This window comes from Arachis duranensis, chromosome 9 (genome assembly GCF_000817695.3).
Source record: "Arachis duranensis cultivar V14167 chromosome 9, aradu.V14167.gnm2.J7QH, whole genome shotgun sequence".
Taxonomy (NCBI): domain Eukaryota; kingdom Viridiplantae; phylum Streptophyta; class Magnoliopsida; order Fabales; family Fabaceae; genus Arachis; species Arachis duranensis.
The window spans coordinates 3712558-3733860 of record NC_029780.3 but is presented as its reverse complement, the minus strand read 5'-3'; the positions used below and the strand labels follow the sequence as shown (position 1 = coordinate 3733860).

Here is a 21303-nt window from a genome sequence, read left to right as displayed (position 1 = left end):
ACCTTTTCGTCCTACAACAGACTCTAGTTTGCCAACTATTTTTTCAATGACATTGACACCACTATCTTCAATAATTGAATCAACAGGGCGAGACCAGTCATAAGGGTTACCTGGATACCTTGGAGCAGCAGTGGCGGCTTTGGTGGAGAGTTCATCAAGCAAGTCATCAGCCATATAGAGAGCATCTTGGAGATCAACAAGCCACTTCTTCACTCTTTCATCACTGAACTGCTTCAGCTCAGCATCGTCAAGCACAGGTCCAACATCACACAGGCAATCGTCCAACCTTCCAAGCAACTCCAGGTCAGAGTCATTTCCTTCACGGACAAAGTCATCTTCAAGTATTGAAGACAACTTCTTTGAAACAGCATCAATAAAAGAAGAGAGATAAGCTCCACCTTCAAGTTTTGCAGCCATGACTGAAAATCAAGTGCAGCAGATGCCAAGGAAAGAATGAAAGGATTGAGTAATTTGTTGGTGGATGGATAAAATGTATTCAGATCTCTGGGTTTTCTCAAGTGTTTGCCGTTTGCAGTGGACTAACCATGTTCGTTGCTTAGTATTATATACTTGTAGTGCTGAAACATGCATAATAATTAAATTGAATCCACTTGCACATAAAATATTAATTTAATAAATAATAAAACATACAACGTTCCTTGACTTGAATGATTTGGGACACCTTGGCTCCAGCCTTCACAAACAATAATTTAAAATCCTTCCAAAACTAAGCCATAAATTAAAAGATATTGACTTAGTCTTCCTCACACTGAGATGTTTTGACAGATCTCATAATAATAAAGAATAATTCTATTATACTATATTGGTGGTTGTGCCAATACCGGTTAAAATAATGGGAGCAATTATAGGGAGAAAAAAGCAACAAAGTGTAGAAACATAGATGGTTCTCTTGATTGATTTTGTGCTGTACACAGAGAGTAACGTTTTTGATTAATTAAGGTAAACTTCTATTTCAACTGTTCTCCTTTCACTATGAATTATAATAAGTAGTATATGAATTACAGAGCATACAAGACTTAGAAGTTAATATACGAATTACACGGCATACAACTGTCCTCCTACAAGCTTTGCATTTGTAATTTAAGAAGGTACCTGAGAAAGATTTTGCTGCCCTCAAACTTGATTTAGAGGCACTGCCAACTGCAGGGAGGGAACTAACTTGTGCAGTAAAATGTGGAGAAAAAGAGGTCGAAGACATTGTGAGACAAATTATATGAAACTGAAAGCAACATGCAAAGGATAAAAGCAAGGAAGACAATCCAGTTATTTATATTTTAGAATCTGTTGATGCAATTTCTGTGCTATTAGTAGTTCTTGCAGCAAACAAAATTAGAGATGATCAATAATCGCATTGGTGAACTCGGTTGTCTTTGCTTTGCCTCCAAGATCAGCAGTTGGGTACCTCCCTTCTGCAATTGTGTTGAGGATGGCATTTTGAATGTGGTCCGCTTTGTCATGGATATTCAAATGCCGTAACATTGAAACACCAATCATCGGTAAAGCAGTTGGATTTGCCAAATTCTACACAAGTATTGCAGAGGAAGATCCAATTTTGAGTTTAATGTTTCACCTCCTGTGGGTCTTCAATTCTAAGAATCTCAGACTAAAATTCTTCCCTCAAACACTTAAATGGGTTTCCACTTCAGCCACCAAAGCCCCTCCTTCAGAAGACCCACAACACTTCGTTCGTATTTTCTTCAATGCAAGACAAAACCACAACCACTACGAATGCGAGCTTGCACTTGTTTCCGCTCTCAAGTGTTGTTCCTCATTCTCCGCCGCTCCGTTGGGCCGCCAGTTCCACTCCTTGGTCGTCAAACTCGGATTCCATTCCAACACCTTCATTCGTAACAGCTTGATCAGCATGTACTCTAAATGCGGCTCCTTGTTCGATGCCCAGTTGCTCTTTAAGGCTTGTCCTACGTTGGACCATGTTTCTTGTAATATCATGGTGTCTGGGTACATGAGAGCTAGCCAAATTGGCTATGCCCGCCAACTGTTTGACATAATGCCTGGTAAAGGTTTTGTATCCTATACCACCATGATAATGGGTCTTGTTAAAAATGGTTGCTTTGGGGATGCCCTTGAAGTTTTTAAGGACATGATGGATCACAGTGTGGTCCCTAATGAGGTCACTTTGGTGAATGTAGTGTCTGCTTGCTTACATTTTGGTGAGATATGGAACTGCCGGATGGTTCACGCATTGATTATTAAGTTGGTTGTTGAGGGGCAGGTAGTTGTCTCGACTAATTTGATGCATGCTTATTGTGGTTGTTTGGGTTTAGGAGAAGCGAGGAGGCTGTTTGATGAGATGCCTGAGCCTAATTTGGTGTCCTGGAATGTGATTTTAAATGGGTATTCAAAGGCGGGGCATCTTGAGATGACCAAGGAGTTGTTTGAGAGGATTCTTGATAAGGATGTTGTTTCTTGGGGGACGATGATCGATTGTTGCATCCAAACAACTTGTTTGCATGAAGCTTTGGTGATGTATCGTGCAATGCTTCAGAATGGAATAGGGCCTAATGAAGTCATGGTTGTGAATTTGGTTTCAGCATGTGGTCGTGAGACAGCAGTCAGCGAAGGTCGGCAATTGCATGGAACAGTTGTTAAAAAAGGATTTGACTGTTACAATTTCATACAGACTACGATCATCTATTTTTATTCATCTTGTGGGATGATGGACCTTGCCAATTTACAATTTGAAGTGGGTGTAAAGGATCACCTAAAATCATGGAATGCTCTTATTGCTGGATTCATAAAAAATAAAATGATGGAGCAGGCAAGGCAAATCTTTGAAGAGTTGCCCGAAAGAGACGCATTTTCGTGGAGTACAATGATTGCTGGCTATGCACAAACTGAACAACCAAGAATGGCTCTTGATCTCTTCCACAAAATGATAGCTAGTGGGCTCAAACCAAATGAAGTTACCATGGTGGGTGTATTTTCCGCAATTGCCACTCTAGGTGCATTGAATGAAGGAAGATGGGCCCATGAGTACACTACTAGTGAATGCATTCCTTTGAATGACAATTTATGTGCAGCCATGATTGATATGTATGCAAAATGCGGGAGCATCAACACCGCCTTACAATTTTTCAATCAGATTCGAGACATTGTGTCTTCCGTGTCTGCATGGAATGCAATTATATGTGGATTAGCATCACACGGACATGCAAGTATGTGCCTAGAGGTTTTCTCTGATTTGCATAGGTATGGTATTAAGCCCAATCCAATTACATTTATAGGAGTCCTTAGTGCTTGTTGTCATGCTGGGCTGGTGGATCATGGGCAGAAATGTAGATATTGGAGAGAGGGCTGCACAGAGCTTAGCCGGGGTGGCACCATCTCATGGTGGAGGTAAAGTTCTCCTATCAAACATATATGCAGATGCAGGAAGGTGGGAAGATGTATCATTGGTAAGAAGAGTATTGTGGAGTCAGAGAATGGAAAGAATGCCTGGGTTCAGTGGTGTTGTAAGATAGTTAAAGAAGTTCCATACACATTGTTTTTGCTAATTTATCCAATGAATATGCTGAACTTTTCAGTAGGTTTTCCTTTTAGAAATCATCACTGAGCCGTTTTTATATATTGTCTAGAGCTCCTTAACAATTTTGATTCAAGTATATATTTATATATGAGCTTCAAAATAATATTTTCTTTTCCTTCAAGTTTATTGCAAATTTATTTTGTAATTTGTAACTTTGGAACCTAGAAAGAGTTTAAGGGGAATTAGGAATAGTAGATTACTTTTTTTTTCCCCAATGTTGGAAGTTAAAACATGATAAGATTGCTGATACAAACCAAGGTGGACCAACTTCTTACAAGATGTTGTGTATAGAAATGCTTTTAAGGATGAAGGTTTAGGTATAGTTCTCTCTGAATCCACTTCCACATAAAATATTAATTTAATAAATAATAAAACATACAACGTTCCTCGACTTGAATGATTTGGGACACCTTGGCTCCAGCCTTCACAAACAATAATTAAAATCCTTCCAAAACTAAGCCATAAATTAAAAGATATTGACTTAGTCTTCCTCACAATTAATTTGATTAGTGGGTGCTGAGATGTTTTGACAGATCTCATAATAATAAAGAATAATTCTATTATACAATATTGGTGGTTGTTCAATGAATATTTTAAGGCTTGCCCATGCCTTGTGGTTATAAACTCACACCCTTAGATGAGTTTTTCCATTATGCTGAGGTAATCCTATCCTACTCCTCACAAAAAGCCAGGTAAAACTAAATAGGAGATTAACAGAAAACAAAATTAGCCGCAATTCCTTGCCTACTCAAGAGAAGAATTTAGAGATGATCAATAATCGCATTGGTGAACTCGGTTGTCTTTGCTTTGCCTCCAAGATCAACAGTTCGGTACCTCCCTTCTGCAATTGTGTTGAGGATGGCATTTTGAATGTGGTCCGCTTTGTTCTGGATATTCAAATGCCGTAACATTGAAACACCAATCATCAGTAAAGCAGTTGGATTTGCCAAATTCTACACAAGTACAAGCCCAGAGAAAATACAGGTAAGCAACAGAAATAATGAAATATAACCTAAATTGAAAAAAGGTTGCAAGTTTCCAACGTTAGAACTTGTTTGTGAGTTGTGACCACTACCGGAGAAGTAAATTGACAACAATTACTATTCACAATATTTTCCTTTTTCAAAGAAGAAAGAGACACCAAATTAGTTTTCCGAAATTGCAGAGGGCAAACTGATATTGAGCACTTTCATGAAACAAAGCATTCAATAAATCCCATATTTTGTAATAAGTTGATAACAAGGTGAAAAGATCCATAAGTTAGCGTTTGGAAGCAGGGACTGGAGGATTGGTTCTCAGTATTGTGTTTGGCAACCAGAGACTAGAACTAAAATTTCGGTCCCAAGACACAAAATTTCAGTCCCTTCAATACCTCAAGAAAGTAGGGTCACAGGGTACTGAAATTTCTAGAGACGGGACAGAAACTTTAATAACATTTGTTTCCACAATTACCCTCATCCAAAATTTCTGTTACTAAGGTAATATCAGATAATATAAGGTTGAGAAAGAACTTTGCAGCTTACCTTTCCAGCAATATCAGGTGCTGAACCATGTATAGACTCAGCTAGTGCAATACCTCCCTCACCAATGTTGCAGCTGAAACATGTATGAAATGATATCAGATGATAAGATTGTAACTTCAAGCTTTTGTTGACCAAAGTGCAAAAATTACCTTGGTGTAGAGCTCTGTGTTCTAGGGTCAATTTCAGTCCCTACATACATAGTGCACTTCCCACTCTATGGGCACATCAGCTACTTTGAATATCTAATCATTGCAAAGGTAAGAATTCAGAATTATACTACTAAATTCTTTGAGAACCATATATAGAAAGATACAGAACCTGTATCAAATATTAAACAAGTGAAAAACTCATTATTGGCAACTGCATAAATCAAATAAACCCACCCACGCTTATATCATAGATAAATAAAATCTACATTTAGACCAGCGCTTTATGTGGAATTAAGATAAATTGAAATTACAATTTGATAAATATTATAAATAGATAAATAGATTGGAGCACCTTCAAAATCTACTACTTGAAATAAAAAAGAGAAAAATAAAAATAAAAACAAAAACTCGATGAAATAAAGCAAAATAATCTATTGGTATGAAGTATGTGTATCTCATGGTACATTAAATGGTACAAAATCAGAGTCAACAGTAACATTAATCATCATCCAAATCTGCGATAAACCATACAAATACTGTAAGCAATAAAGAAGCGATCATGAAAAAGTAAACCTTTCCATTTTTTTCTAAGCATCTGATTTTTTATCCTTAAAAGAATTGGAAAAATTGGCACCCAATTATTGTCAGTGAAATAGGTAGCCACAGTACAGAGAATGGCTGAGAATGAAAAGATAATAAACTTCGGTTTGGTGTATCAACAAGGGAGTGAAAATGGTTGATGCAAAGAATTAGCATTGTAATTGGAGATCAGAGCAAAATCACTTACCAGGAGAATTGAATCCGTGGGTCTTCCAGCTTATGCCTCGGAGATGATGAAGCCAATTTGGAAAGTTCCAGAATTCTAGAGACTCAAGAAAAGCAGGAAGGCAACTCTCTCTTGGGAACCACTTAACTTCATATCATTGATCAAGAATAAGACGGGTACGGCCTTGACTCTGCAAACCCTTTGATGTTATCCCACTCGCTAGTTTTTGGCATTGCTTGATTTCAAGTGTTTCCAAACTCTGCGGGAGACACTTCTCATCAAAACAATCAATTTCTAGGCATTTGTTTATATACAGCTGCTCTAGGTGGAGCTCAGCCAACCCTAGCGGCGGCAAGATCAGAAACCTCCAGATGCTGTAAAGAGGGTAACTGTCCCAGTGAAGGAAGCTCACAAGAATTCATACAAAAATACAGATTCAATTTGGTCAAATTAGAGTAGCAAGAAAGGCCTAACCAATCTGGGAATGTTTCACCACGATAACCCACAATTGATAACTCTTTCAAGTTTTGATGAGGTTGTAACTTGTCAAGTATATCTCTTTCACTTTGAAAATCATCAATGTCACCGTTTGGAAGCCAATTCAATGTTAAAGTGTCAATGTGCTTCTTGTTACCCATCTTTGCCTTCAAAGCTTCACCACTATTCTTGATGTTCTCCAAGTTGGAAATGCAAAATGAGCCATGAAGATTGTCCAGTGTTCCCAATTCTCTTATCCCATTCTCTTCGTGCTTGCCCATGATATAATCACTTAAGAAGTTTAGATGTTTCAACTTGCTCATTTCCTTCGGCATCTCTTTCAGACGAAAAGCACCTCGAATGTCAAGGTAGTGCAGGTTAACGAGATCTTGCATGCGACTGGGAAGCATCTCTAGCTTAAAACAATTTCTCAACTTCAAAGTTTGGAGATTGTATAACTTACATAATGACTCGGACAATGTCACAATAGGTGTGTTAGAGACATTCAAATAAAGCAAATGAATCAATTCACCTATGAAATCAGGCAATGACTCTATAGAAAAGTGTTTAAATGACATAACTCTTAAACACACAAATTGTTGTCGTAAGAGCCAAGAATCGCTTTCAATATCAATTGATTGACCATAGCAAAGCCAAGTAAGATCTAAAAATGTTTTGATGTGTATTGCTCCATTATAGACACCTTGAAATAATTTGATGCTATCCTCATATTTTGTAGCATATGACAAATGACGAGTTTTGTTGTCTATCTTGTGTAGATGGCCAAATTCTTTGAGTTTGAAATAGAATTTCCCAGCAAAAAACGTTGCTAGATCATGCATGAGATCATGCATTACAAATAACCCTCTCTGAGTACTAGAAGGTTGAAAAAATGACCTTGCAACTAATTCATCAAAATAAGAACAACCAATTTTTTCTAATGTGTTGTTCTCCTTTGATTGTAAAAGATCTTCAGCCATCCATAACAAAATCAATTCATCTTTGTCAAATTCATAATCCTCAGGAAATAATGAGCAATATACAAAACACCGCTTTAAATGTGAAGGGAGGTAGTGATAACTAACTCTTAATGCAGGAACAATCATATTGTCATCTTCAGAGAGTTCCCAGATTTTACATTCAAGTATATTCTCCCAAGCTCCTTCATTATACTTATTGCGCAATAAGCCCCCAAGTGTCTTCACAGCCAAAGGTAACCCCTTACACTTTTCAACAATTTTTCTACCAATTGGTTCTAGAGCTGCATATTGTTTAGAATTAGTAGAAATGGATGAATGCTTCAAAAACACAGACCAACAGTCTTCCTTTGACAATAAACTTAGTCGATAATGTAGATTGTTAGCTGCGAACACAGAAGCAACCTTTTCACTACGGGTTGTTAGGAGAATCTTACTTCTATCATTTCCATATTGAAAAGGTTTTAGAAAATTCTCCCACATGTCTCGTCGATCATCCCAGACATCATCTAAAACAACTAAAAATGTCATTCCTGTCAATTTTTTCTTCAAATCAGTCTGAAGTGAATCAAAATGATCCATGTTACAGGGAGAAGAATCTATTGCCCCTATTATTGTCCTTGTAACATTAACAGGGTCAGGATTTTCAGCAACACAAACCCATGCTCTAGTGTCAAATTTTCCCACGATTTCGGCATCATTGTAAACCAGTTGAGCCAAAGTAGTTTTTCCTATCCCACCCATACCCACAATAGGGATCACAGTCCCAGGTGATTCGGCATCACGGGTATCATCTAACAGCTTTTTTATTATCTCGTTCTTGTCTTTGTCCCGACCAAATATGTCGGAACTTAAAACAAGAGATGTTGTTGGAATTCTCCATGATGAGAAGTCCACCTTGGCACTCTCTCTCAGACAAAGTTTACCTTTTCGTCGTACACTAGACTCTAGTTTGGCAACTATTTTTTCAATGACATTGACACCACTATCTTCAATAATTGAATCAACAGGGCGAGACCAGTCATAAGAGTTACTTGGATCCCTTGGAGTAGCAGTGGCAGCTTTAGTGGAGAGTTCATCGAGAAAGTCATCAGCCATATAGAGAGCATCTTGGAGATCAACAAGCCACTTCTTTACTCTCTCGTCACTGAACTGCATCAGCTCAGCATCATCAAGCACAGGTCCAACATCACACAGACAATCATCCAACCTTTCAAGCAATTTCAGCTCAGAGTCGTTTCTTTCGAGTACAAAGTCATCTTCAAGTATTGAAGACAGCTTCTTTGAAACAGCATCAACAAAAGAAGAGAGATAAGCTCGACCCTCAAGTTTTGCAGCCATGATTGAAAATCAAGTCCAGAAGATGATGAGAAAAGAATGAAGGGGGTTGAGGAAAGTTGTTGTAGGTAGATCGATGTAATGTATTCAGATCTCTGGGTTTCTAAAAGCACAAGGAATCTCAAGTGTTTGCCGTTTGCAGTGCACTAACCATGCTCATTGCTTAGTAATATATTTGTATAGTGCTGAAACCTGTATAATAATTAAACTGAAACCACTTGTAGATAAAATAATAATTCAATAAATAATAAAACATACAGCATTCGTAGACTTGAATGATTTGTGACACCTTGGCTCCAGCCTCCACATACAAGAATTTAAAATCCTTTCAAAACTAAGCAACAAATTAAAGATACTGAGTTAGTCTTCCTCACAATTAATTTGATTACTGGGTGCTGAGTTGTTTTGACAGATCTCATAGTAACAAATAAAACTATCATACTATATTGGTGGTTTGTGCAAATACCGCTTAAAATAATGGGAGTAATTATAGGGAGAAAAAGACCAAAAAAGGTGTACAAACATGGATGGTTCTCTTGATTGATTTTTGTGCTATACAGAGAATAATGTTTTACATATTTTAGGGTAAAATATCTCATAACATATGAGACTTAGATGTTAAAATATGCCTACAGGCTACAAGCCTTAACATAGAAGACAAGCTTTACATTGGTAGTTAGTTTAAAAAGGTACCTGAAAAAGATTTTGCTGCCCTCAAACTTGATTTAGAGGCGCTGTCAAGTGCAGAGAGGGAACTAACTAGTGCAGTAAAATATGGAACAGAATGTGTAGAAAATAAGGAGCTCAAATACTTTGTGAGACAGATGATACGAAACTGAATAGCCTCATTCATTGGTACAAAACCCAAATCTATGTGAATCTGATCCTTGTGACAAACAGGCAAAGGATAAAAAGCAAGGAAAACAATGCAGATATTTATACGCTAGAATCTGTTGATGCAATTTTTGTGCTACTAGTAGATCTTGCAGCAGTTAACATCACTTACATTAAAAAGAGAAAGCAAAATGGTAGAACAAACAATACTGCAAAAGACCATACATGATTGATGCTGTGACTTGTGACCGAGGTAAAGGAATGTTTCGCTACAGTTACAAATTTGGCTCGAATAAATTAATAGTTGCAGAACCGTGATCATGAATTTGGCTACAGAAAGCAGCCCCTTGGCATGCTGTTACAGAAAGCAGCCCCTTGGCGTGCCTCATGCATATTTGTATCTTGAAGTTTTTGGGTTTAAAGAACAACTTTATTCTCTCTTTTTTAGTTGGTTCTTGGTTCCAATACAAATATACAATGTTGTTTTAATTGATAAAGAGAACATATATTATCCTGATTCTTAATACAATTTAATCAGCAAGATTAATTTTAATATAAAAAAGAATAACAAAGAGGACAAATCCCACTATCAAGATAGAGAAAGAGGACCATATCCAAATGTTGCTAACGAATAATTTTCCCAATTATAAACTTAGTGTAAAAATGATCAAACTTTTATCATTAATTAAAAAAGGGAAAAAGAGCTATTGTCTCATTGTTCCAGCAAAAACAATCATCTTCCTTCACCTTTTTGCCTTGCAAATAGCTAGTGATCCACGTACTTCCAACAACAGAAACTCGGGAGTTTGTTTTCCCATTTGGTTTATCATGATTTGGATCAAGTATATACATAGTCAAACATATGGTTTTGGAGATAAAAACAAAAATCATACAGGCAGAGTCATGATTGTATTGATGGGAATTCCTCCAACAATAACTCAAATTAAGCAAATAACAGGCAGAGTCAAGAAAGATGAATGAATAGTAAAATAGAATAAAAATAGAATAGAGGGTTATCAATCAAAAGCATTTTAGAAGTGTAAAAGACTGCAACCCTCTCAAGGACATAACACTGCATGGGGAGTGAATATTTTAAGGCTTGCCCATGCCTTGTGGTTGTAAGGTCACACCATTACATGAGTTTTCCCATTATGCTGACTGCTGAGGTAATCCTACTCCTTGAAAAAAAGCCAGGGAAAACTAAATAGGAAATTAACAGAAAACAAAATTAGCAGCAATTCCTTGCCTACTCAAGAACATATTTAGAGATGATAAATAATTGCATTGGTGAACTCGGTTGTCTTTGCTTTACCTCCAAGATCAGCAGTTCGGTACTTCCCTTCTGCAATTGTGTCGAGGATGCATTTTGAATTTGGTCCGGTTTGTCATGGAGATTCAAATGGCGCAATATTGAAACACCACTCAGCAGTAAAGTAGTTGGATTTGCCGAATTCTACACAAGCACAAAGTTTCATAGGTTAGAACATGTTTGTGACCAATACCAGAGAAGTAAATTGACAACAATTACTATTCACAATTTTGTTTTTCAAAGAAAGAGAAGATCAAATTAGTTTTATGAAATCAGAGAGGGCATACTGATCTTGAGCACCTTCATGAAACATGCATTCAAATCCCATATTCTGTAATAAGTTGATGATAAGGTGAACCGATCGATAACAGATAATATAAGGTTGAGAAAGAACTTTGCAGCTTACCTTTCCAGCAATATCAGGTGCTGAACCAGGTACAGCCTCAGCTAATGCAATACCTCCCTCACCAATCTTGCAGCTGAAACATGTATGAAATGATGTCAGATGATAAGATTGTAACTTCTAGAATTTGTTGACCAAATTGCAAAATTTACCTTGCTGTCAAACCCAAACCCCCAACCAAGCCAGCAGAAAGGTCACTAATAATGTTACCATAAAGGTTTGACACCACTAGACAGCAAAAAGAGCAGGATTTTTCAGAAGCTGTAGATTATAAAAATGAATGAGAGTAATTCCATTTTCAATACTCAAAATGAATTTCCAAATACAATTGCACCCTAAATCCAAGTTCACAAATATACCATCATGCAGCAATTGTCGATGACAACTTCCTCATATTTTATCTCAGGGTACTTTTCTCTGCAACCTCACGACTGCCCTAAAACAAATTTCAAAATAGAAGGTTACTATTAGATTCACAAATAAAATAAGATAGATATTTATAGGTAATTGGATGGTAATGATAGACCTTGAGGAAAAGACCTTCAGTCTTCTGCATAATGTTGGCCTTGTGAATAGCAGATACCCTCTCTCTTCCATGTTCTTTGGTATAGTGAAAAGCATACTCAGCCACCCGTAAATTTGCTTGGCGTGTAATGATTTTGAGACTTTCTACCACACCTCTCACAACCTGTTACACAATAATACTGAAAGATATAATATCAGAACTTCTTTTGATAGTATCTAATATCAACTGTTGTAAAGCTTACCTGATACTCAGGCCCACTATACTCTCCTGTGTTTTTGCAGCTAGGAAGGCTATAGCAGGGACGAAAATTTGCATACAGTGAATGATGCCCTTTACCAATGGCGGTGGCCATTGGCCCTTTTAAGCCAACCCGGATTTGTCGAATTGATTCCAAACTTTCCCATGTCAGAAAGCTCTGTGTTCTAGGGTCAATTTCAGTCCCTACATAGTGCTCTTCCCACTCTATGGGCACATCAGCTGCTTTGAATATCTAATCATTGCCATGGTAAGAATTCAGAGTTACAACTAATTCAAAGAAACTATTCAATTCCCTAAGAATATACTAACAAGTAGATGTAATAAGAACCATATATAGCAAGATATTGAAGCTGGAAGATGAGCACGCAGATAAATTAAGATAAATTAAAAATATACTTTCATAAATATTATAATAGGTTGAAACCCTTTCAAAATCTACAACTTATCTCTTAAGTGTTCAAGATGACAGAATTATAAAAGAAAATCTTTAAAATTACAATTCAATGGCATAAGAAAAGTAAGCCTTTTTTCTTGCTAATTGAAATGACTTTCACAAATAAAGCAAAATAATCTATTCAATGAACATCGTGTTGGTGTATTAACAAGGGAATGAAAATGGTTGATCCAAAGAATTAGCATTGTAATTAGAGAGCACTGAGTTTAGGGAACATCAGAGCAAAATCACTTACCTGTAACGAATTAAACCGTGGGTCTTCCATCTCTTCTAGCTAGCTTCCACCTCAGAGGACAATCTTCCCCTATGTAGATATGTTCTATGGAGGGAAGCAAATGCTCTTCTGTGACATTCTCAAGCTTTTCACAGTCTGTAATTGCTAAACTTTTGAGGGAGGTAAGATGGTGAAGCCCCTTGCAGTCAAGCGTCTCCAGATTTGGAAACTTGTGCAATATAAGACGCTCAAGAGAAGCAGGAAGGATACCATCTCTTGGGAATGATTTTACATCAAAGCATGGACCAAGCCAAAGATGGGTAAGGCCTTCATTCTGCAAACCCTTTGATGTTATCCAACTTGCTAGTTTTTGGCACTTAGTGACTTCAAGTTTTTTCAAACTTGGTGGGAGGAACTCCTCAGCAAAGCAATCGATTTCTGGGCAATCACATATATGCAGCTCCTCTAGCTGGGGAACAGTCAACCCTAGCGCCGGCAAGGATACTAAACTGGGACAATCTGAGATACTTAAATATTGGAGACTCAGAAGAGCCTGTGGCACCACAACACATTCCATGCTTTGGCATTTACTGATCATGAGTTTCTTGAGATTTGGAAAGTCCCCCAATGGAAGCAACTTCAGTGAATCACAACCTTCTACATATATCTCCCTTAGAGACTTGTATTGCAGTTGATTTAAGAATGTTATCCAACTTGCTAGTTTTTGGCACTTGGTGACTTCAAGTTTTTTCAAACTTGGTGGAAGGAACGCCTCAGCAAAGCAATCGATTTCTGGGCAATCACATATATGCAGCTCCTCTAGCTGGGGAACAGTCAACCCTAGCGCCGGAAAGGATACTAAACTGGGACACTCTGAGATACTTAAATATTGGAGACTCAGAAGAGCCTGTGGCACCACAACACATTCCATGCTTTGGCATTTACTGATCATGAGTTTCTTGAGATTTGGAAAGTCCCCCAATGGAAGCAACTTCAGTGAATCACAACCTTCTACATATATCTCCCTTAGAGACTTGTGTTGCAGTTGATTTAAGAATGTTAATTTTGAACAGTCAGATATTCTCAGATATTGTAATGAACAGGGCAAATAATCTGCTGAAATTGATATCACTGACCGACAGTCCTTGATTTCCAGACATTGGACACTTGGCGGTTGGATGTGGGGCAGGCACTCCAATACAGACTGCACCAGCTGAGTTTCTGAAATTACTACCTTCTGCGGTTCACCATTCATCGTAAAAACCGGAGAGCTCTCTAGATATAATTGCTGAAGCTTGGGAGCCATCGGCAGCGAACATGCAAGCTCTGAACATCTATCAATTGTAAGTTCCTCCAGAGCCGGAAGGTGAGCGGGCAGATCTCCACTTAACACAGGACAGTTTCTTATTGAAAGGATTCTAAGCTGAGGAAAACCATCATACTCATCAGGAAAATGCCACTCCCGCCAACGATACATATACTCAATTTTCAGAGTTTCGAGAGATTTGAAGGGTGTCTCCTGTTGAAATGATCCATTATTTTTGTTGTAAAACTCTAAATCAATCTTCTCCAACCCATCAAGATCAGAAAACTCCAAATGCTGTAAAGAGCATAACTGTCCCAGTGAAGGAAGCTCACAACAATTCATACAACAATGCAGACTCAATTTGGTCATATTGGAGTAGCAAGAAAAGCCTAACCAATCTGGGAGTCCTTCACCCGGATAACCCTTAATTGATAACTTATTCAAGTTTTCATGAGGTTGCAACTTGTCAAGTATATCTCTTTCGATTCCAATATCATCAATGTCACCATCTGGAACCCATTTCAGTTTTAAAGTGTTGATGTGCTTTTTGTTACCCATCTTTGCCTCCAAAGCTTCACCACTATTCTTGACTTTCTCCAACTTGGAAATGCAAAATGAGCCATGAAGATTGTCCAATGTTCCCAATTCTCGCATCCCATTCTCTTCTTGCTCACTGACGATATAATCACTTAAGAAGTTTAGATTCTTTAACTTGCTCATTCCCTTCGGCATCTCTTTCAGACGAGAAGCACCTCGAATATCAAGGTGGCAAAGGTTCACAAGATCTTGCATGCAGCTCGGAAGCATCTTTAGCCTTAAACATTTTCTCAACTTCAAAGTTTGGAGATTGTATAATTTACTTATTGACTCGGACAATGTCTCGATAAGTGTGAAAGATAAATTCAAATAACGCAAATAAATCAATTCACCTACCGAATCAGGTAATGATTTTAGAAAAATGTATTTAAATGACAAAACTCTTAAACACTCCGATTGTTGTCCCAAGAGCCAAAACTCGCTTTCCATAGTAATTGATGCTTGAAAGCGAAACAAAGGAAAATTTAAAAATGTTCTCATGTGTGTTGTTCCATTAAAGTCCTCACGAAATAACTTGAAGTTATCCTCATATGTTGTGGAATATGACAAATGTCGAATTTTGCTATCTATCATGTGCCGATTGCCAAATTCTTTGAGATTGAAATAGAATTTTCCAGCAAAAAACTTTGCTAGATCATGCATGAGATCATGCATTACAAATAACTTTCTACTAGCACTAGAAGGTTGAAAGAATGATCTTGCAACTAATTCATCAAAATATGCACAACCAATTTTTTCTAATGTGTTGTTTTCCTTTGGTTGTAAAAGATCTTCAGCAATCCATAGCAAAATTAATTCGTCTTTGTCAAATTCATAATCCTCAGGATATAATGAGCAATAAACAAAACACCGCTTCAAATAGGAAGGAAGATAGTGATAACTAACTCTTAATGCAGGAGTAATCTTACTGTCATCTTCCGAGAGTTCCCACATTTCACTTTCAAGTATATTTTCCCAATCTCCTTTATTTAACTTATTACGCAATAAACCCCCAAGTGTCTTCACAGCCAAAGGTAACCCCTTACATTTTTCAACAATTTTTCTACCAATTTGTTCTAGAGTTGCATATTGTTTAGAATTAGTAGAAATAGATGAATGCTTCAAAAACATCGACCAACAATCTTCAATCAACAATAAACTAAGTCGATAATGTAAATTACTAGCCGTGAACACAGAAGCAACATTTTCATTACGGGTTGTTAGAAGAATCTTACTTCCATTATCCCCAAAACGAAAAGGTTTTAAAAAATCCTCCCACATGTCACGTCGATCATGCCAGACATCATCTAAGACAACTAAGAATGTCTTTCCTGTCAACTTTTCTTTCAAATTAGTCTGAAGTGAATCAAAATTATCCGTTTCCTTCAAATTATTCCGAAGTGAATCAAACTTTTCCATGTTACCCGGACAAGAATCTATTGCCCCTATTATTGTCTTTGTAACATTAACAGGGTCAGGATTTTCAGCAACACACACCCATGCTCTAGTGTCAAATTTTCCCACGACTTTGGCATCACTGTAAACCAGTTGAGCCAAAGTAGTTTTGCCTATTCCGCCCATACCAACGATGGGGATCACAGTCAAAGGTGACTCAACATCGCAGGTATCATCTAACAGCAATTTGATTATGTTCTCCTTATCTTTGTCCCGACCAAATATGTCAGAACTTACAACAAGAGATGTGGATGGAATTCTCCATGACGAGATGTCCATCTTGGCACTCTCCTTCGGAAGAAGACGAAGATAACCTTTTCGTCTTACCACAGACTCTAGTGTGGTAACTGTTTTTTCCATGACATTGATGGCACTATCTTCAATACATGAATCAACATAGTGAGACCAGGGAGAAGAGTTACCTGGATCTCTTTGAGTGGCAGTGGCGGATTTAGTGGAGAGTTCATCCAGCAAGTCATCAGCCTTATACAAAGCATCTTGGAGATCAACGAGCCACTTCTTCACTTTCTTGTCACTGAACTGCTTCAGCTCAGCATCATCAAGCACTGATCCAACATCATATAGACTTCTCTCCAACCTTCCAAGCAACTCCAGGGCAGAGTCCTTTTCTTCGAGAACAAAGTCATCATCTTCAAGTATTGGAGACAGCTTCTCCAAAACAGCATCAACAAAAGAAGAGAGATAAGCCCCACCTTCAAGTTTTGCAGCCATGATTGAAAAATCAAGTGCAGCAGATGATGAGAAAAGAATGAAAGGGGTCGAGGGAAGTTGTTGTAGCTAGATCGATGTAATGTATTCAGATCACTGGGTTTTATCAAGCACAAGGATTAAGGAAGCTCAAGTGTTTGCGATTCGCATTGCACTAACAATGTTGTTTGCTTAGAGTATGTATTTTTTTTTTTTAGTTTAGATTTTAAACTCCAATTCCACTATGTATTAAAAAACAAATAAAAAACTTGAGAAAAATTTTATTTGCTGAATGGCAGCCAGCCAGCTGTTATAGATATAATATTAGTATTAAGTACTGTACGAATATATATATTTTTGTATATTTTTGTTTTCTAAAAAATTGTCTTCACAACGTTTAATTTTTTTAACACTTCCTCGAGCAGTGTTTCATGGTAAATTAAAACCACCTGCAGATAACTATTTTGAAAATTTTAAAATGATTTAGAAATTTTTTAATTTTTTTAATTTTCTGAGGTTTATTTTGTATTTCATTCTAAGAACTTATTTGTCTAAAATATACATGTGAACACTTAACAAATAAGTATATAAATATTGTCTAATGAAAATAAATATTGAAAATTATTTTATGTATTTTAAAATTCGAGAGACTAAAATGTTAGAATTAAAAAATTTTAGGGACTGATTTAAAAATTATTCTAATTTAAAATTTCAATGAATTACCATACCCTTGCTCCACATAAAAGATTTTAAAATCCTCCAAAAACAATGCAACGGCTAACAGCTTTTGTTTTGTCCCTTTCAGTCTTTCACTCTACCTCTTTGTATCTCTGAACGGCTAAAACTATTTATATTCTAATCAACTGCTAAAACTACTTACATTATACATAATTGACTATATTATATTATATAAATGACTCAATAATACCCTTCTAACATGTATATTCATACTTGAGTATTAATATGAACTTTTATCAGAATCATGTTTTAGCAATGTTGAATGGTAGAAAGTTCGTTTATCTTTCCGTGACAAATTGGTAATCCATGAAACACAATAGAAAAATAGTGTGTATCTTTGTTTACCTTATTAATGTCACAAAAATTACAAGTTATTACTACAACTACAATCTTTTTTAACATTAAAAATATCGAAATTTTCAGCAACATAAATCCATCATTTATAGTCAAATTTCCTCGTGAACTTTCCGACATTGAGACCAGAACTTACCTTGATCCAAGTGGGAGTTTTAGGGTATTTAGATTCTTTTTTTATTTTTACAAGAACAAAGATAGTAAGAAATATTGCAAAAAACTAAAAGATATTGACTTAGACACTTGGGCTTTGTTTGATCGGAGAGAAACAGAGAAATTTTTCCTTTCTTAATTACACATCAAAATTTGCAACTTTTTCTTCCTCTATTTCCCAACTACTTCACTTCAAATAAACGAAGCCTTAGTATTTCAGTCTTTCTCACCATTATATTGGTGGTTGTGCAAATACCGATTAAAATAATGGGAGCAATTATAGGGAGAAAACGACAAAACAAATATAAAAACAAACTAATGGCACTTCATTTATTTAACTATATTATTGACAAAGAATACTAAAATGGACTAAGAAGGGTTATCCGACAAAGTACGTTTTAGAAGTGTAAGAGACTCCAACCCTCTCAAGTCCAAAACACTGCATAAGCAGCCAATATTAAAGGCTTGCCCATGCCTTGTGGTTATAAGGTCACACCCTTAAATGAGTTTTTCCATTATGATGAGGTAATTCTAATCCTCGAAAAAAAAGCCGGGAAAAAATAAATAGGAAATTAGCAGAAAACAAAATTAGCAGCAATTCCTTGCCTACTCAAGAGCATAATTTAGAGATGATCAATAATTGCCTTGGTGAACTCGGTTGTCTTTGCTTTGCCTCCAAGATCGGCAGTTCGATACTTCCCTTCTGCAATTGTGTTGAGGATGGCGTTTTGAATTCGGTCAGCTTTGTCATGGAGATTCAAATGGCGCAACATTGAAACACCACTCAGCAGTAAAGCAGTTGGATTTGCCAAATTCTACACAAGCACAAAGTTTCCTAGGTTAGAACATATTTATGACCACTACCACAGAAGTAAATTGACAACAATTACTATTCACAATTTTTTTTAAGAAGAAAGAGAAGATCAAATTAGTTTTATGAAATCACAGAGGGCAAACTGATATTGAGCACTTTCATGAAACAAGCACTCAAATCCCATATTCTGTAATAAGTTGATGATAAGGTGAACAGATCCACAACAGATAATATAAGGTTGAAAAAGAACTTTGCAGCTTACCTTTCCAGCAATATCAGGTGCTGAACCATGTACAGCCTCAGCTAGTGCAATACCTCCCTCACCAATGTTGCAGCTGAAACGTGTATGAAATGATATCAGATGATAAGATTGTAACTTCTAGCTTTTGTTGACCAAAGTGCAAAAAATTACCTTGGTGTCAAGCCCAAACCCCCAACCAAGCCAGCACAAAGGTCACTAATAATGTCACCATAAAGGTTTGGCATCACTAGCACATCAAAAAGAGCAGGATTCTTCACAAGCTGTAAATTATAAAAATGAACGAGAGTAATTCCATTTTCAATACTCAAAATGAGTTTCCAAATACAGTTGCACCTAAATCCAAGTTCACAAATATACCATCATGCAGCAATTGTCAATGACAACTTCCTCATACTTTATATCAGGATACTTCTCCGCAACCTCGCGACAGCACTAAAAGAAATTTCAAAATAAAAGGTTACTATTAGGATTCACAAATAAAATAAGATAGATATCTATAGGTAATTTGAACATAACGATAGACCTTGAGGAAAAGACCATCAGTCTTCTGCATAATGTTGGCCTTGTGAATAGCAGATACCCTCTCTCTTCCATGTTCTTTGGCATAGTGAAAAGCATACTCAGCGACCCTTAAACTTGCTTGGCGTGTAATGATTTTGAGACTTTCTACTACACCTCTCACAACCTGTTACACAATAATACTGAAAGATATATTAATCAGAACATGGTTGATAGTATTTAACATCAACTGTTGTAAAGCTTACCTGATGTTCAAGACCACTGTACTCTCCTTCTGTGTTTTCGCGGATCGTGATGAGATTTACATTATCATACCGAGTTTTGTAGCCAGGAAGGCTATAGCAGGGACGAACATTCGCATACAAATTAAGTTCTTTTCTTAGGGTAAGGTTCAACGAACGATGGCCTTTTCCAATGGGGGTGGCCATTGGCCCTTTCAAGCCAACCCGATTTTGCCGAACTGATTCCAAACTTTCCCATGTCAGAAAGCTCTGTGTTCTGGGGTCAATTTCAGTCCCTACATAGTGCTCTTCCCACTCTATGGGCACATCAGCTGCTTTGAATATCTAATCATTGCAATGGTAAGAATTCAGAGTTACAACTAATTCAAAGAATCTACGCAATTCCCTAAGAATATACTAGCAAGTAGACATAAAAAGAACCATATACAGCAAGATACCGAACCTGGAGAAAATAAAAAATCAAATATCAAGCAAGTGAAAAATTCATCATTGGCAACTGCATAAATCAAATAAGTGTACCCACACTTGTATCTAAGTTCTCCCATCATGCATTTCCACAGACCTACAAACATTCTATCTTGATGTTACAACTTACAACCCCCTTCGAAACAATACTAATTGAGGGAAATAGGACCGGGAACAAAACAAATTGAAGCACAGGTTGTTAATATATATATATATATATATAATCTTCAAATTTCAAGCTATTCGTAATTATTTACTTGTGTATCAAGTATGTCATCGTAATTTAATAAAATCATGCCTTCGAAAACACACATCTTTAGCTGAAAATGTTACTTTATAAATTACAGTAGTAAAACAAAGGACCTTCACTCAAAATCAACCATCCATTAAAAAAAAGAATAAAAAAAAGAAAGAAACAAATATACGACACCGTAGGGGAAAAGAGAGTTGAAACCTCAAACCTGTTTGACAGATTCAGCGATTTCGGGGCCAATACCGTCGCCGGGGAAGAGAGTGGCACGGATCGGAGTGGAAGAAACGGAGGAGAAGAATCTGGCGGCGGTGGAGCGGTTTCCAAGGGTTCGTTTGAGGAGCTGGAAGCCAGAAGAGGCCATCGTTGACGATGCCACACTCTTTGACCCAAATTAAGAGCACTCACTGCGTAAAAAAAAAAAAAATTAATTAAGAGATTAATAATACATGAGAGTGTTGTAATGTAGATTTGGAAGGAATGATTGCTAGGGATTCAAAAGGAACGTACCTTGTGATCGGGGATTCAAAATGCTAGTGCTTCATTGAGCGGAGAATGAATTGGGAACATTAGAAAGCAGAACGAAGTTCTTTTTCTTTTTCATTAATGTAATGTGATGTGTATAATGTATATTTTTCTCTTTTCTGAAACAACGGTGCGGATTC

At 36.9% G+C, this 21303-nt stretch overlaps 4 protein-coding genes across 8 annotated transcripts in view; all 4 read right to left on the bottom strand.

Moving 5' to 3' along the window:
• Nucleotides 1-519, bottom strand: part of LOC107463924 (putative disease resistance protein At3g14460) — a 13428-nt gene extending 12909 nt beyond the window's left edge. The window contains exon 1 of the mRNA XM_052254607.1: nucleotides 119-519. Coding sequence (XP_052110567.1) covers nucleotides 119-417 — 299 coding nt within the window. The 5' untranslated portion in view covers nucleotides 418-519. The remainder of the gene's footprint in view (nucleotides 1-118) is intronic.
• LOC127741646 (putative disease resistance protein At3g14460) overlaps nucleotides 1-9039 on the bottom strand; it is a 14594-nt gene extending 5555 nt beyond the window's left edge. For both annotated transcript variants that reach the window (XM_052254605.1, XM_052254606.1), the window contains exon 1: nucleotides 6372-9039. In XM_052254605.1, coding sequence (XP_052110565.1) covers nucleotides 6372-8801 — 2430 coding nt within the window. In that variant the 5' untranslated portion in view covers nucleotides 8802-9039. The remainder of the gene's footprint in view (nucleotides 1-6371) is intronic.
• On the bottom strand, nucleotides 1336-21303 carry LOC107463935 (isocitrate dehydrogenase [NAD] catalytic subunit 5, mitochondrial). Of its 4 annotated transcripts, XM_052254624.1 has the most exons (9): nucleotides 21149-21303; nucleotides 20850-21045; nucleotides 19927-20247; nucleotides 19686-19847; nucleotides 19520-19594; nucleotides 19313-19422; nucleotides 19163-19235; nucleotides 10945-11085; nucleotides 10674-10832 (listed from the first exon to the last, which is right to left on the bottom strand). In XM_052254624.1, exons 2-9 carry the CDS (start codon nucleotides 21000-21002, stop codon nucleotides 10782-10784), a joined length of 1086 nt encoding a protein of 361 aa, XP_052110584.1. In that variant the 5' UTR covers nucleotides 21003-21045; nucleotides 21149-21303; the 3' UTR covers nucleotides 10674-10781. The 4 variants fall into 4 exon arrangements, with proteins under 4 accessions (XP_052110585.1, XP_052110584.1, XP_052110583.1 ...); XM_052254625.1 differs by lacking the exons at nucleotides 10674-10832; nucleotides 10945-11085; nucleotides 19163-19235 and adding exons at nucleotides 1336-1542; nucleotides 5092-5164; XM_052254623.1 differs by lacking the exon at nucleotides 10674-10832 and having other exon boundaries at nucleotides 10847-11085.
• LOC127741461 (putative disease resistance RPP13-like protein 1) lies at nucleotides 14351-17032 on the bottom strand. The gene is made up of 2 exons (XM_052253908.1): nucleotides 14497-17032; nucleotides 14351-14411 (listed from the first exon to the last, which is right to left on the bottom strand). The coding sequence occupies exons 1-2, from the start codon at nucleotides 16863-16865 to the stop codon at nucleotides 14351-14353; spliced, it is 2430 nt and encodes an 809-aa protein (XP_052109868.1). The 5' UTR covers nucleotides 16866-17032.